The sequence below is a fragment of the Orycteropus afer genome, unplaced genomic scaffold (assembly GCF_000298275.1).
Source record: "Orycteropus afer afer isolate SDZICR_OR568_19922 unplaced genomic scaffold, OryAfe1.0 scaffold00349, whole genome shotgun sequence".
Taxonomy (NCBI): Eukaryota; Metazoa; Chordata; class Mammalia; order Tubulidentata; family Orycteropodidae; genus Orycteropus; species Orycteropus afer.
Window position 1 is genome coordinate 925,396 of NW_006921936.1, and position 13,169 is coordinate 938,564.

Below are 13,169 nucleotides of genomic sequence, written 5' to 3' on the forward strand. Positions count from 1 at the left end.
AGGCAGTATCACTTCAGAAGTAGGATTGCCCAACCTTCTTTCCGAGGAGTGGCTGGTGGGTTTGAACCGCCAGCCGTCTGGTTAGCAGGCAAGTGTCTTAGCCACTATGTTACCAGAGCTCCCAAATACTAGAGCAAAAATATTTGGTCCAATCTAACTAATGCATCGTTGTTAGGTGCCATCAAGTTGTTTCTGAGTCATAGCCACCCCACACACAGCAGAACTAAACTACCTAAACTAATGCATATGCTGAGTATACTTTGTTGCTGTTCTCTGCCATGCAGTAGGTTCTGCCTCATGACAACCCCATGTACAACAGAACAAAACACTGCCCAGGCCTGTACCATTTCACAGTCATTGGTGTGCATGAGTCCACTGCTGTGGTCACTGTGTATTGTGAGTACCTTCTAACTTAGAAGAGACTCTAATACTCTAGTACTGTATCAGACAATATTCTGGCGTGATGCATAATGTTTTTATTGGCTAATTTTCAGAAGTCTCCTCTATTTTGTTAATGCATCCTTCATTATTTTAAAATGTGACTGTTACAGTGGTAGAACAGGTGTAAATGAAAGCTTTTTCAACTAGATAATATTAAATGGGATTTCTCTGTTTACAGTTTCCTTTAAAAACAGTATTTTTTTTTTGGACATCAGAGAAAATACTGACCCAGCAAGCAGTAAACTGTACATATAGTGTCCTTGGGGATTATTTAAGTATTTCTTAAAGAATTGTGAGACTACATTAGAACATCATTTAACCATAATACCCTAATTTTCCTTTGTCTCTAAGGTAATGATAGCTCTACTGATCCATTTATTAATCATATTTGTGATTTGATGGCTACTATGAAGTGCCTAAGTTCTGACTGAAATTCAAGATAATTTTACCCACATGATAAAAGAAAACTCAACGTCAAAAATAAACATCATTTTTAAACTTTGTTTATTCATAGATTAAAATGTAATACCGTACAGTTTTACCAAACACTTAAAATAAAAAAGGATTTATATTTGCATATAATAGAAGCAAAACATAAAGATATGAAATAAAATGCCATCTTGCTTCAAGTTTTCAAATCAGTACTTAAAGTACTAATATACAACTATATACAATGCAAGTATATTATATAAATATACTATAAGTAATCTCAGAACCACAATAAATACCAAGTAGGTTTTTAGGCACATGGCATAGAAAAATGCAGTAGCTGCATAATTCTTGAGAGTGCTGAGTGACTTATTCTTAGATCATTTCCACACATATATTTTACACAAAATATATAGCTGTCACTCACATGATCCCCATCACCGCTGAATCTAACCTTTCATCCAGCATTAGTGCCTTCTTTTCTTTGATACTATTGCTCTATACAGCTATTACATAAGAAAATATTTTGCAGATTTCTTCACTAATTGCCTAAGAAGGTATCAATGCTAACAAAGTACAGCCTATCTTCACAATATATTCATGAAAATGTGCTAAGAGGCACAGACTTACAGAACTGCTCATTGTAATACTGGGAGTTACCCTGAAGGTAAACTTATAAATTTTAAGGTATAGTATTTTTGAATTTCCAATACTATTAAATTCAGAAATTATTAGAAACTGAGGTAACACCTGTTTTTGAGAGATAGAAATACTTGAAAGCACTTTTAAAAATTTTGCAAACATAAACCTCAGTCATTGTAAGCTGTTTGTAATCCTTTCAGTGGAAATGTAAACCAAAGAATCCAAAGGAATGCTCTAGCTGAAGGTACATACACTGTCAGGATTAAAGATCACAGCCACAGGACACCTGAGATCGTCCTCTGATAAGTGAAGCCTAATGCTTCTCTTAATAGAGCCAATGTTCAGTGATAAAAATGAACCAAATAAAACATGCTGATTTTTCTCTCAGCTACAAGTCAGATTCAGGCATATCTGGCATATCTGGCATATCTGGCATATCTGCCATCAAGTATCCTATTCCATACCGTCCATTGGGAGCAGTATCCAGAGTTGGTGATCCACTCTGTTTACGATAAATATTTTTACCAAAATTTGGAGATGACATCTCACTTGGTATCTTTCCATGAATAAGGCTTGCATCATCTCCTTCTAAGTTAACAGGCTCTTTCAGAACCCTTCCTCTCTTATAGGTCACAGATGCTAAATTACCAGAACTGTCATCTATGAGGTTGAAGCGACGAATGATGAAGACCACTGGGATAGGGAGTATTGCCAGGACCATCAGAGAGATACAGACAACCATCCCCCATGTTGGATAGCTCAGAAATTCTTCAGATGCCTGTTAGAGCCAAAAAGTAATTATTAATATTACAAAAACATTTCTGGACATATACAAAAATATTTACATTTATCTCAGATTTTTAAGCAAAAAATTTAGGCTGGCCTTGTGGCTTGTTTTGACCAATAAGAATGCAATGGAAGTAACAAAAGTGACCACCAAGGCTAGGCTTTAGAAACTTGCAATTTCTGTTTCTACTCTCTTAGAATGCTAAGTTGAGTTCATGATACTGTGAAGAAGCCAAGAATGAAAGACCATCTAGATAAAGAAGAAGGACGAGCTATGCCATTTCTCCCAGCTGAATGCAACTGCATGAATTAGCCCAAGGGGCCAGTTGAAGAACTGCCCAGCCCACCTTCAGAATTGCAAAATTAATAAATCACTGCTGTGTTCAGTCACTAAGTTTTGGAATAGTTTGTTACTAAACAACAGACACCTGTGATATGTGCTGTATTCTCTCTCTAAACTCTGACAATCTAAATTTTGAAGCACCTCTGGCCCCCAAGATTTTTGTAAGAGATAACAGACTGGTTTATGCCTTAGTTATTATATAGAATTACTGACTACAGGGTAGTTAAAAATTGGGGATGTCTATGAAAAATAATGGCTCTGATAATGGCTAATCTTTGTGATCACATTATTTTGTAGCTAATCACTTGAAAATATAAGTTGAAATATTCATTGTGAATATAAAGCAGTTACAGTAAAAACTTTATTTCAATATTTACTTATGTGTCAGCATTATTTCATGGTATGTAGGACATAATTTAATAAATTAATATAGGCCAATTTTTGGGATATTTGATTAATATGTTTTCTAGAGCCAAAGGCCTAATAATTATTAAATTATGTATGGTAACATGAATAAAGCATCTAAATGAGGATAAGGTCAATATTTCCAATGTATAAAAGAAATCCTCAATGTATATAAAGATAATCATAGATGTTTGGGGCACAAAACATAAATTTCAAGATTCTTGAATAAGAGCAACATTATTCATTAAACAATAAAAAAAGAAGATAAAACCAGTGAAAAAAGAAAAAGACATAAATTTCTAAAGTGGCATTTTATAAATATTTTATCTAAATTCCCAGTTTTGTATTTTACCTTATCTTCAATCCATGCATTATAGCCAGGAGGACTTAATCCCATATTTACAATGCTAGCTATTAGCAACGATAATAGCATGAGAGGAGAAAGGTATTTCCACATATAATAGTAATATCTGTTGGGTGCAAAGCCAAGCATATCTTTTAGGTCTTCCACAAACCTAAATATAAAGAAAATATTTCATTACTACTCCCATTAATATTATCATATCTTACAAACGTGTGTCACGTCAATGGTTTGACAAAAGTTTATCAATGAAAATCCTATTTTACACTGAATCAAAAAGTCATATTGTAATACAAAGTATAAGTTAAGAATATTTATAAAATAAAATGAAATCAGGTAAGTATTGTAATTTTCATATGGTAAAACCCTCTTAAGCCAATTACTGATTAGTCTCCTCTTTCTGTTGACTTTCTATTCTATGAATTAAATGTTTACAAAATATTAAAAATTCCTTCTTGCATTTTTTTCTTAGCAACAATTCCTTAATAGTGTTAACAACTGTGGTGTCATCTTTTTTTGTGTGTCAACTTGGCTGGGCCTGGTTGAGTGGCTGGGCAGCTGGTGGTAGTTATTCCCCATGATGAGACTGGCAATCAACTCCATGGTGGGATCTACCACAAGCAGCTAAGTAGCTGCCTTTGGGATGTGGTCTGCTTCCTGCATAGAAGGAGAAGCCTTTGGGAATGGTCTCTAGCCTTTGGCATGCTTGGACCCTGCATGTAGCCGTGTCGTTGCTCAGCAGCCTGCTATGCTCTGCCGACCTTGGGACTTAGAGTGGACTTAAGTTAATGGCCTGCCATGTGGATTGGTCGGGACTGTGCCTTTTTACTTGTCAACCTTGGGGCTTCTCAGCCTCAGCAGCAAGCAGCTGTCTAAGTGAAGAAATGTCTCTAGCTTCAGTGGGCCAGGAGCAGGAGGCAAAGCTGGACCCCAAGGTTGAGGGGCTTTCACCCAGCCCCTAGAGCCTGGCACTTTGAACTTGGACGTAAAGCCTCCAAATTGTAAGAATAAACTCCCGTTTGTTAAGGCCATCCTATTTGTGGTATATTTCTTGTCAGAGTGGTACTAGGTAACCAAAACAACTATACAAGCCACATTTACATTTTCCAAACTCTTGTTATTTGTTAGTGTTTGACTGAACTGAAAGGAGATACACGCATTACAACTAGTTAAGAAACTCTTAATCTATATGATCCTCCTTCATTTCTTCATTTTTTTTTTTTTTTTTTGCCAATTTTTTGTTGAATCAGTGGGGTTCTTTGTCCTATAGTTTTTTACTGTCTGAATCTTGCTGATTTAATCCACAGTGTTGCTTAACACATTTTACTGATCCCCTTATTTCCTGTAAACCAGTACTTACATTTAGAGTCTTGATTAGACTTAAATTTGATTTTATAAGCAATTTATTGAGGTATAATTTATAAGGGAGCTCTGGTGGTGTAGTGCCTAAGGCATATGACTGCTAAGCAGAAGGCTGGCAGTTCAAACCCACCAGCTACTCCTTGGAAGGAAGATGGGGCAATCTACTTCCGTAGTGATACCACCTAGGAAACCCAAGGAGGGGTCGCTATGTGTCGGATCTGACTCGATGGCAGTGAGTTTGTTTTTTTTTTAATTTACATAAAATAAAATTCACCTTTGTTTTCATTTTCAGCACATGGTGCTGACCTTGTCAGAACATACAGCCATTACACGCTAGTTTACCTTACTCTAATTTAAGATAAATATATAATGCCTACACACCAGTCCTTGTATTGATGTTTCTTCAGACTTTTCCATTGTATAAAGCTAGGTATATCCACCAGATTCTTCAAAATGGACTCATGATACAGGAGTCCCCTAGTGTTCTAATACTCCCAATGGAACCACCTGAAACCATGGATAGTACCAAGCCCTATATATACTGTATTTTCCCAGTACATGCCCAAGCCTACTGCTATCAAGTCAATTCTGACTCACAGTGACCCCCACTGGGTTTCTAAGGTGATAAATCTTTACGGAAGTAGATTGCCCAGTCTTCCTTCTGTGGAGTGGCTGGTAGGTTTGAACCACCAACCTTCTGGTTAGCAGTCAAATGTCTTAGGCACTGTATAATAAAAGGTAATTTATAAATCAGGCACAGTAAGAAATTAACACTAACTTATAATAAGTTATAACAACATACTGTAATGAAAGTTATGTGAGATGAAGTGAGATGAATGACGTGCATTTTGACACAGCATTAGGTTATTATTTTCACACCGTAGGTAAGTGAAACTGCTGAAAGTGAAACTGTGGATAAGGAAGGACTACTGTAATTATATTCCCTAATTTCTTTCATGTTTGTAATTTTTTGTCTGTAGTCACTATATGTGAATGTCAGTTTGGCTGGACTTAAAATCTGTAGCTTACATTTTCTTTCCTCATACATTGTCAATATGTCCTATGACATAGTATTGTTTCAAAAAGTCTATTGACTTTCTTATATATGACTTTTTTGGTTTTGCCTGGATGCGCCAATTATTTTTCTTTTTCTTTGAAGTAATATTCTAGATTATGTCCTGATGTTGGCAATTAAGTCTGTCTTCCCATGCATATTGTGTGCCCTTTCAAAATGCAAGTTGTTCTACATTTCAGGAAAGTTTCTTTCAATTATAATTTTTAATATTTATTCTGGCCATTATTTTTATGGATTTATATTATACATATTTATATTTATATAATACATATATATAATTTATATTATACAGCTATACATGTTAATTTATCATTGCTTCATTTATGTTTTTAATTTAATATTTCTTCTCTTCATCTTCTACATCTTCTAATTCTCTTGAAGAATTAGCCATTGTGCTTATTTTCTTTTATTCCTTTCCACCAATTTAACCTTTATTTTTGAAGTGTTTTTCTTCTATTCAATTATTTCCTGAGTTAATACCATTGCTGTGATGAAATAGTGATAGAAGGATATACTGTTTCCCAAATTTTTCCTATTATATAAGGTATTATGACCCACAAATTCCCCTCATAAAACCATTTAATTAAAAAAATTAAGAGCATAGGATTTGTAGTTAAACAGAAATAAGTATGAATCTCAGGTCTGTCACTGTCCTGATGTGTAGTGAACAAGTCACTTGGTGTCTCTCCATGCCTTAGTTTCCTTGACTATGAAATGTAGATAACAATAGTACCTCAAAAGAACTTAACAAGGTGCTAGGCACAGACCCAATACTCCCTAGGTGCTGAGTTATTATTGATAACCATCTACCAAAATTAAATCAAAACTCCAGAATCCTAGATTAGACTACAATTTATACAATTCTATCTAATCACCTAATAGGGGAATATATTTTATTGAAATCATTGTATGAAGAAAATCCCACAAAAAGATTCAATTTTGTAGTTAAGAACTTTCCGTCTACTCCTTTTTCTCCTCTCCATGAACTAGATATTGACAAGTGTCTTTGCAAAACAGAGACAGAAAATGAATGCCTAAAAGCAAATGTACTTACTTATCTATGCCATAAACAAAGGATACAGCAATATTCTCCAGAATGACCACAATTATCAGAGGCAGAGTAGCAGAATAATCATCAAACATTGTAACAAAGTAATTTCCAGAGCGCTGCACAAATATCAGGCCAATACAAAACGCCAGCAGACAACAGATAACTGGAAAAAAAGGAATAAATGGAAAATAAACCTCTGTTAAAAGTGAAGTATTTCAACTTCACTATGAATTGTTATATTCAAACAACAGTTTTGCTGTAACTTTTATAGATTTTCAGTTATATAAACAGGCAATAGTTTTCCTGCTACTGTGAAATATAACACATTGGGAGTTACGTTACTGGGCTTAGCCCTGGCCTCAATATTAATTCACTATAAGATAGTATGTCAACTCATCTCCCTGACCCTGGGGGAAAATATTTAATAAGTGGAAATAACAAATGAGGCAACAACCAAGAGATTTTAAAAGTATAAATCCCTATACACAACATCTCTTATTAATAGCAAAGTACCCTTCCAGGCAGAAGCTCTGGTAGCATAATGCTTAAGGCACTTGACTGCTAACCAGAAGGCTGGCAGTTCAAACCCACCAGCCAATCCTCAGAAGGAAGATGGGGCAATCTACTTCCGTAGTGATACTGCCTCAGAAACCCAAGGAGGGGTCACTATGAGTCAGGTCCAACTCGGCAGAACATAACAACAACAACAACCCTTCCAGGCAGCAAATGTTCATGTCTTTTGCACCTTTAATGAGGTTTTATAGTCTTGGAATATGTATTCAATTTTTCAACATCTGACTATTGTGTCTTATCAAAATATTATTATAAGATTTTTTGTATATTTGATTGAAATATAATTATGTTAAAAGCATAATGAGGAATATCTGATCAGAGCTAAACTCAACACCAACATAAATCTATGTCTTTACTCAGCCTCATTTAGTTTAGTTTGGATTATGATAGAGACGGACAATCTGGTTACCCAAGAACAATGTTATAAAAGGAGTTTCTCAGTAGTATGTAAGAAACAGATGCAGAAACTTCAGACCAGGTATCATTAACATAAAAAGAAAGAGCTTTTTAGAATCCATATAATATGTGTATATTTATGTTACACTTTATTCTCTCACACTCAGTAGAGAAGTTCTCAAAAATTCAGATGACTGCATTCTATTGCTCAACTACCTTTGAGCAGAGATGGGTAAAACTGAAAGACCAGGATGTGGAAAAGGGAAAGTAACATTTACTTACAGTCTACTACATACATTAAAATATTTAAATGGTTGGTACTGTATACAACAAATTTTAATTACCACACCTAATTCTAATAGCATTCCAACTAAAGTGTGTATTAACATCTTTATTTTTAAAATGAGAAAAATTACTCTGAAAAGAATTAAGTATCATCCCTGTCTTAGGCTGGGTTCTTTAGAGAAGGAAAACCAGTGAAGCTTATGAATATATATATATAGAGAGAGAGAGAGAGAAAGAGAGAAATTTATCTCAAGGAAATGGCTCACACAGTTGTAGAGGCTAGCAATTTCCAAATCCATGGATCAAACATCAAGCTGGAAGGGTCTCCAGCTTCATGCAACTTTAGGGGCTGACAAACCGAAGATCATCAGGCAATACAGTTGGCTGCTGGTTTCGGTGGCTGATGAATCCAAGATCATCAAGTAAATGGCAGATTGTTGGCTCACAGGCTGCAAATGCAACAATCCCAAGAGTGGCAAGCAATGAGGCAGACAACTGGTTCAAGTCCAGGAACCAGAGATGATGATAAGGCAGATGCAGGATCCAAATCAGATCTCATCATGGGGAATGACTACATTTTAACTGCTAAACCACTGAGAACCATGGCCCAATCAACTTGACATACAACCTTAACTATCACAGTACCCAAAGTCTTATGCTGAATGTGGCAGAGCTAGGAAGTGAACCCAAATCTGACTCTACAGTCTAATCACTATCACTCTCTCCACATTACACTATGTGTGTGTGTGTGTGTGTGTGTGTTAGCTACCTTCAAGTTGTTTTGACTCATAGTGACTCTACATACAACAGAACAAAACACTGCCTGGTCCTGCGGCATACCCACAATCATTGCCAAGATTGACCCCATTGTTGCAGCCACTGTGTCAATCCATTTCTTTAAGGGTTGTTGTTGTTGTTATGTGCCGTCGAGTCAGCCCTGACTCACAGCGACCTCTCCTTGGGTTTCCAAGGCAGTATCACTACGGAAGTAGGATTGCCCAACCTTCTTTAAGGGTAGTCCCCTTTTTTGATGACCTTCTACTTTATAAAGCATGATATCCTTCTCCAGGGACTGGTTCCTCCTGATAACATGACCAAAAATGAGAGATGAAGTTTGGCCATTCTCACTTCTAAGGAGCACTCTGGCTGTACTTCATCCAGGACAGTTTTGTTTGTTCTTCTGGCAGTCCAAGCATGGTACATTCCATATTCTTCCCCAAGAGTACAATTTAAATAAATCAATCTTCCTCTATCTTCTGTATTCATTGTCCAGCTATCACATGCATATGAGACAACTGAAAACACCATGGCTTGGGTCAGGCAGACCTTAGTCTTCAAAGTGACATCTTTGTTTTTTAACATTTTAAAAAGGTCTTTTGCACATTTTCCCCATGCAATATGTCATCTGATTTCTTGACTACTGCTTCCATGGGCTTTTATAGTGGATTCAAGAAGTCCTTGACAACTTCAACCTTTTCTCTGTTTATCATGATGTTGCTTATTGGTCCAGTTGTGAGGATTTTTGTTTTATTTATGCTGAGATGAAATCCATACTGAAGGTTGTAGTCTTTGGTCTTCATGGGTAAGTGCTTCAGTCATCTTTGCTTTCAGCAAACCAGGTTGTGTCATCTGCATATGGCAGGTTAATGAGTTTTCCTCCAATCCTGATGCCATGTTCTTCTTCATATAGTCCAGCTTCTCAGATTATTTGTTCAGAACACAGACTGTTTCAGTTACCTAGTGCTACTCTAACAGAACATATCACAAACGGGATGCTTGAACAAACAGGAGTTTATTCTCTTACAGTTTGGAGGCTTTAAGTCTGAGTTCAAAGTGCCAGGCTCCAGGGGCTGGGTAAAAGCCCCTCAACCTTGGACTTCAGCTCTGCCTCCTGGTCCTGGCCCACTGAAGCTAGAGGCATTTCTTCACTCAGACAGCTGCTCGCTGCTGAGATTGACAAGCCCAAGGTTGACACGTAAAAAGGCATAGTGCCAATGTTACCAAACTACAGGGCAGGGCATTAATTCAAGTCCATTGGAAGTCCCAAGGTCAGTAAAGCATGGCAGGCTGGTGAACAACGATACGGCTACATGCAGGGTTCAAACATGCCATAAGCTAGAGACCATTCCCAAAACTGTTTTTTTTTTTTTAATGCATTTTATTGAAATATAATTTATGTACAGTGAAATACACAAAACTAAAGTGACATGGATCAATGCATTTTTTTTTTTTGCAGTGTTCCCTCCCCTCTCCTCCAACCCCTGGCAACCAACCAAAAAGTTTCTCTCCATATATAAACCCTTCCTGGATCTTCCACAACAATGAACTGATACTATATTTGTCCTTCTGTGATTAACTTATTTCACTCAGCATAATGTCCTCCAAGTCCATCCATATTATGTGGTGTTTTGAAGACTCTACATTATTCTTTAGTGTTGCATAGCATTCCAGTATGTGTATGTACCATAGTTTGGTCATCCACTCTTCCGCTGATGGGCATGTAGATTGTTTCCATCTTTTTGCTGTTGTAAATAGTGCTGTGATGAATATGAGTGTGTATGTATCTGTTCCTATCCTGGCTCTCACCTCTCTAGGATATATACCTAGTAATGGGGTCGTGGAGTTAAATGGGATCTCCAATTCCAACTTTCTAAGGAATCACCACACTGTTTTCCACAGTGGTTGTGTCACTTCACAGTCACACAACCAGTGTATGAGAGTCCCAATCTCTCCACCAGCATTTGTTATTTTCTGTCTCATTGAACTTTGCCATCAGTGCTGGGGTGAGATGGTATATCTCATTGTTGTTTTGATTTACATCTCTCTGATGGCCAATGACTGTGAGCATCTTTTCATGTATTAGCTGACCACCTGAATTTCCTCCTTGCTAAAGTGTCTATTCATGTTTTCTGCCCATTTTTCAATTGGATTAATTCCTTTGGTGTTGACACATTGGAGTTTTCCATCAATCTTAGAGATAAGTCCCTAGCCAGATATGGAATTATCAGCAAATATGAATTTGTTGCTGTCATTTTTGTCATGTGCTTTTTCATTATGTTGATTTCTGTGTTCCATATAATTTTCTATGCTGAGCTCATTTTGTTTATGAATCATGTTATCACTTCTTTCATTGCTATTGTTTTAGTATTTGCTTAATATTCATGCTGGTCCTCTCTTTTATTTTGATGTGAAGGTTTATCATTTTTCTTTGAGGTTACCCTGTGATTTATAGTTTTCTTTCCAAGTTTAGAACAGTCCGTTCTGTCTGGTAGTTGTCTTGACTTTCCTACCGTCTGGAGGTTCCCAAAGCTGCTTCTTATATACGGGAAGCAGATCACATCCCTAAAGCAGCTACTCAGCTGCTTGTGGTAGATCCCACCATGCAGTTGATTGCCAGTCTCATGACAGGGAATAACTACCTCCAGCTGCTTAGCCACTCAACCAGGCCCAGCCAAGTTGACAACAACCTTAACTACCACACAGACTGAATAACTATGATGAAAGGATAGAGCCCTGATGTACATCTTTCCTGATTTTAAACCATGCAACATCCTCTTGTTCTATTTGAATGAGTGTTACTTGTTTAAGTTCCTCATAAGCACAATGAAATGTTCTGGAATTGCCATTCTTGGCAAAGTTATCTATAATTTGTTTTAATCCACACAGTCAAAAGCCTTTGCATAGTCAATAAACACAGGTAAACCACTTTCTGGTATTCTTTGCTTTCAACCAAAACCCATCTGATATCAGCAATTATATCCCTCATTCCACATCCTCTTCTGAATTCAGCTTGAATTTCCAGTACTTCACTATTGATGTACTGCTTCAACTGTTTTTGAATTATCTTCAGCAAAATTTTACTTGTATGTGATATTAATGGTATTTATTCATTGAGTTCCACATTCTGTTGCATCACTTTTCTTTGGATTGCCCAGAAAGTTATCTTCAAAATTTCGCTGCATAAAGGAGTGAGCACTTCCAGCATTGCAGCTGTTTATTCAAACATCTCAATGGGTATTCATTCTCCCAATTTCTGGAGTATTGTTTTAGCCAGTTTCTTCAGTGCAACTTGGACTTCTTCCTTCAACACCATTGGTTCTTGATCATATGCTACCTCCTGAAATGGCTTTTGTTGTTGTTATGTGCCGTCAAGTCGGACCCGACTCATAGCGACCCCTCCTTGGGTTTCCGAGGCAGTATCGCTACGGAAGTAGATTGCCCCATCTTCCTTCCGAGGAGTGGCTGGTGGGTTTGAACCACCAGCCTTCTGGTTAGCAGAATGGCTAGATGTCACCAATTCTTTTTGGTATGGTAAGTCCATGGATTCCTTCCATTTTCTTTTGATGTTTCCTTCATTGTTCAATATTTTGCCCATATAATCCTTCACTATTAAAACTTGAAGCTTGAGCTTTTCCTTCAGTTCTTTCAGCTTGAGAAATACCAAGCATGTTTTTCCTTTTTGGTTTTCTAACTCCAGGTCTTTACACATTTCATTAAAATGTTTTACTCGTTCTCTCTAGCTACTCTTTGAAATCTTTTGTTCAGGTCTTTTACTTCATCATTTCTTCCATTTGCTTTAGCTACTCTCCATTCAAGAGCAAATTTAAGAGTCTCTTCTGATATCCATTTTTGTATTTTCTTTCTTTCCTGGTTTTAATGACCTTTTGCTTTCTTCACATATGAAGAAGTCATCTTGAAGTCATCCCACAACACATCTGATCTTTGGTCACTGGTGTTCAATGCATCAAATCTATTCTTCATATGGTCTCCAAATTCAAATGGGATATACTCAAGGTTGTATTTTGGCTCTTTTGGACTTTTTTCATTTCGTTCAGCTTCAGCTTAAACTTGCATATGAGCAATAGATGGTCTGGTCCACAGTCAGCCTCCAATCTCGTTCCAACTAATGATATTGAGCTTCTCCATCATCTCTTTCCACAGATGTAGTCAATTTGATGTCTGTGTATTCCATCTGGCAAAGTCTACATGTATAGTCACTGTTTACCAAAACCAAACCGAA

General features: G+C 36.8%; 1 protein-coding gene across 1 annotated transcript in view; it reads right to left on the reverse strand.

The window, feature by feature from the left end:
- Nucleotides 1-1,900: 1,900 nt before the first annotated feature.
- The window catches only part of SLC6A15 (solute carrier family 6 member 15), a 44,634-nt gene continuing 33,365 nt past the window's right edge, over nucleotides 1,901-13,169 (reverse strand). The window contains exons 9-11 of the mRNA XM_007952575.2: nucleotides 6,899-7,058; nucleotides 3,399-3,561; nucleotides 1,901-2,290 (exon numbers count right to left, since the gene is read on the reverse strand). Coding sequence (XP_007950766.1) covers nucleotides 1,901-2,290; nucleotides 3,399-3,561; nucleotides 6,899-7,058 — 713 coding nt within the window. The remainder of the gene's footprint in view (nucleotides 2,291-3,398; nucleotides 3,562-6,898; nucleotides 7,059-13,169) is intronic.